Source organism: Drosophila kikkawai, chromosome 2L, assembly GCF_030179895.1.
Source record: "Drosophila kikkawai strain 14028-0561.14 chromosome 2L, DkikHiC1v2, whole genome shotgun sequence".
In the NCBI taxonomy this organism is placed as follows: Eukaryota; Metazoa; Arthropoda; class Insecta; order Diptera; family Drosophilidae; genus Drosophila; species Drosophila kikkawai.
In genome coordinates, this window is record NC_091728.1 from 16,911,300 (window position 1) to 16,915,011 (window position 3,712).

The window sequence follows — 3,712 nt, forward strand, 5'->3', positions numbered from 1 at the left end:
TAGTGAAAAATTTGAGAAGAATTCATTTTAATCTTTAAAACATTTGGAATACTAAGATCAAGAAAATTGATATTAAACCATATATTGATTATTGGCTTTGAAGGTTTCATTATACTTTTTGTTTAATTATAAACTATTTCTAACTTCATAATTCCTAATTACCCATATTAGCTGACATTTTATGGTTTTCCTAATCATTTATTTGTTTTTTTTTTTTCTGAAGCTAAACTAAAGTTCAAAAACTAAAACTATAAACGCAAATTGTAGAGCTTCTTGCCAACTCTCTCGCACTTTCGAATGGCTCCCCAGTGGGTGGCAGTGTGTGTGTGGGGGTTAACCCCTGTGATCTCTCCTTCTTCGAGCTCAGATAACCAGACTCCCCTTTCCCCCCTCTAGTCGGGCTGTGGCAACTGTGCAACTTGTGTGCTGCGCATTTCAACTTAACTGAATTATTAGCCGACTTGTGTGAATTATGATCTCTTAGTGCTGATACACCAGGCCACACACGGCAACGCTTCGTATCCTTCCGCTCCTGCGGAGCCCTCCATCCTGAGTCCCCTCTCTCCCCTCTGTGTACCCCAAAAGCTTTCGAAATGCACACCCCTTGTGTTGCACTCTCAGCCACTTTCGTTAATGCATTTGCCCAGTGGCCATGTGGGATTCTTGTTGCTTCTGCTGCTCAGGCAATTTTCCAAAAACAATAAGAGAAGCTGCAAATACGCACACACTTACGTATAAGCACTGTCAGAAAGAAAAGGGAAGTATAAAAAACTTGAAACTTTTTAATGAATAAAATTAATTAAAAATTTTAAGGTTTATTTCAAACTGCAAGGGAAGAAGTATCTTGGATGATTACTCGTAAAATCCTTTCTCTATATTTGAAACAAAATTCCTGCAAATCCTATCCCATTTTTTCGGTGCATTTTCAGTAAAGTAGAGTTGAAATTTCAATTGTTGACTGCTCACCTTACAGCCGCAAACTCACAGGGAGTTCAGATACAAAAGTTTGAGACGAAAACTACTAGCTTTTTTAAGCTCAAGATGCAGCTCCTTTCCGTCCTGGGCCTATGGCTTCTCATATTTTCAAGCTAATGTTATTGGCCCTTGCTGTTATGCTGCTGTGGCATTGCAGGCAATGTAGATCCCCAAGGATCTGGTATACACATAATCCGCTGCATTCTCCTTGCCGTATAAGTCATAAAATAAAATGAACAAGAAAATGTAGTTTAGGAAGACCAAATCGAAAATACTCTTGGTTATGCTGGATTTTAAAGTAATAAACTTTAAGTTTAATTTTCTAACTCTTAAAAGAAATTTAATTTCGTTAAAGAACATCCTTTAAATCATTATTAAATTATTTGTATCTAGGCTGAAAAAGGGCTTTATTTTGTGATTTAAATTCTTTATTTTCCCTGTCAGGGTTTAGAGTCTTTAAGTTGTTTTTTGGAAAAACTATTTATGCCTTGGCATGCTCCTCGAATATCTCTGGGAAAACCCACAGACTAGCTGCGAGGGCATCTCCACACTGGCAAAGGCTTTTAGGCCCAGACGAACTTTACTTAACCCCGACCTCGATTGTCCGGCCGAGCCTTCCCCGGGTCGCCGACTATTCTCCAGTTGGTTGAAAATGATTTATGACGCTGGTCTGAGGGATTAGCATATGAATCCAAACAAAGCTGCTTGTTCTTGCCGGATCCTTTGCCTCCACCTCCACCCTTATCCCTTATCCTTGCCCCTCTCCTACTCTTGATGCTGCTGCTGCTCCGACTAAGCCAGTTTCCGTTTTGTTTGCTTAGGCTGGAAAATGGACAAGATTTTGGCTAAAATCGAACCGGAAATGGCTTAAGCAAACTCCCATAAATGTGTGTGTGTGTCTAAAGCTGTGTGTCTGTGTATGCGTGCGTGTTGGGACAGGACCTGCAGTATGCGTAATTAACCTTTGACACGGCAGGTTGGTCCTGTCCTGCCCTTCTGCTTCGCCGTCGCCATCGCCGTCTCCGGCATATTCATATTTCACTTACCGTTTTGGCAATTAGTCCACTGCAGGTGTGTGCCAAAGGGTCAGGGGGGGGCCAGCAGCGCCAATTGATCTCCGGAACCCCGAGAACTTGGCTCCGATTCTCTCTGTAATTATGTTTTCTTTAATCTGTGCTCCAAGCTCCATCTGCCATCTGCCTGTCCGCCTGGGAATGTGTCCAGCATAATCTCTCACTAAGCAGATGCAAAGTAATATTTGGGGCTTTTCAAAGGTAATTTAAAGATAACTATATCTAGGTAGCCTCTAAGGGGCTCTGTGTGTGCATTAGACATGTTAAGCTATATGGGATTGACCTGAATATCCTGTAAAAGGGATTAGTCCTTGGTAAATAGCATTGAACTTAAGATTCTCCCAGAGACTGTGTCAGCTTTTACATAATAATTATTGAAAAAAAACCTAATCATATTTGTATTATGGTTTGGGTCTGAATTATCTGTTTTTAATGCTTAAAAAAGAAAACTATTAAAAAATAGGGGATATCGGAGATGGGGGCCAGTGCCTAATCAATGGTGTCCATGGTCGTGTTCGCTGCTCTGCTTGTGGGACTTGTGCCACTTCTTCTTGTGCTCCTCGCCGCCCTTCTTGCCTTGCTCCTTCTTCTGGCCCCACTTCTTGGCCTCCTCGTGCTTCTTCTTATGACCCTTGTGACCCTTCTTCTTGTGTCCCTTCTTGCTGTGACCCTTCTTGCCGTAGTGCTCCTCGTGATCGCCCTTCTTGTGACCGCCCTTCTTGAAGCTGCTGCCCTTCTTATGCTTCTTGCCCTCTTCGAAGCCGCCGTGTTTCTCCTCGCCACCCTCGTCGTGATCCTCGTCGTAGAATTTCTTCTCCTTCTTGTTTTCGTCTAGCTTGTGCACATGATGCTTGCCCTTGATGGAATGGCCTTTTTTGTAGGAGCCGTGATCCTCGAATTCACTGCCCTTTTCGCCCTTTGAGCCTTTCTTCTTCTTTTTGTGATGAGCCTCAGAGTGTTTGTGCTTCTTCTCGTGGCCCTCTTCCTCGCCATGCTCGCCCTTCTTGCCCTCTTTGTCGTGGTGACCCTTCTCGCCTTTTTCCGAGTGCTCCTCGTGCTTGTGGCCCTTCTTGCCTTTGCCACCATGCTTTTTGAAATGCTCGCTATGATGCTCCTCTCCGGACTCCTCCTCGCCGCCCTCCGAGTGCTCGTCGTGTTTGGAGGCGGCCACCAGCTGATCGGCTTCCTGGAATATCGGTAAGGTATGAACTTAAATTATATATTTTTTTCAGGCATTTTTGATTTTTTTCTTAAACACTTTAAAACATTTTTATGCAAATGGTCTGGTTCTTTTACCTGTTCCTCCTTCTGAACGTAATACGGCTGAAAATCCTCAAAGTTCTGGCCAAGCAACAGTGAGCTTATGGCCATGGCCCTGTCCGGCGTCGAGTGGAGACCCAAAGCCCCGGCCAGAAGCCCCAGCAGCGTTATCACTTGCCACGTTGGCCACATGGCCGCGATGCTACTGCAGCTGGTCTCGTGCTTCGACTGAAATCCTGGCTACTCCTGGCTCCTCTGCGCTATCTCTCAGCTTCGTCTCGGTAATCTCTGGAATTTCTAGTGCGGTTGCCACGCCCGCTTGTCGTCGTCTACTGGGCTCGCCTCGAGGCGCCGAAGCCTTTTATCCACGCTCTCCTCGCCCTTCGCCAGCTTGGACTCCAGTT

General features: G+C 44.5%; 1 protein-coding gene across 1 annotated transcript; it reads right to left on the bottom strand.

Annotated features, from left to right (window-relative positions):
- Nucleotides 1-2,541: 2,541 nt before the first annotated feature.
- LOC108076998 (cylicin-2) lies at nt 2,542-3,500 on the bottom strand. Its single transcript, XM_017170068.1, has 2 exons — nt 3,345-3,500; nt 2,542-3,234 (listed from the first exon to the last, which is right to left on the bottom strand). Exons 1-2 carry the CDS (start codon nt 3,498-3,500, stop codon nt 2,542-2,544), a joined length of 849 nt encoding a protein of 282 aa, XP_017025557.1.
- Between the last annotated feature and the right edge of the window lie 212 nt (nt 3,501-3,712).

Bases quoted from the DNA above. Each gene is read 5' to 3' on its own strand.
- LOC108076998 (XM_017170068.1), bottom strand. From the start codon at position 3,500: ATGTGGCCAACGTGGCAAGTGATAACGCTGCTGGGGCTTCTGGCCGGG. The intron at 3,235-3,344 runs GTAAAAGAACCA...CCGATATTCCAG, and splicing joins ACGTTCAGAAGGAGGAACAG to GAAGCCGATCAGCTGGTGGC.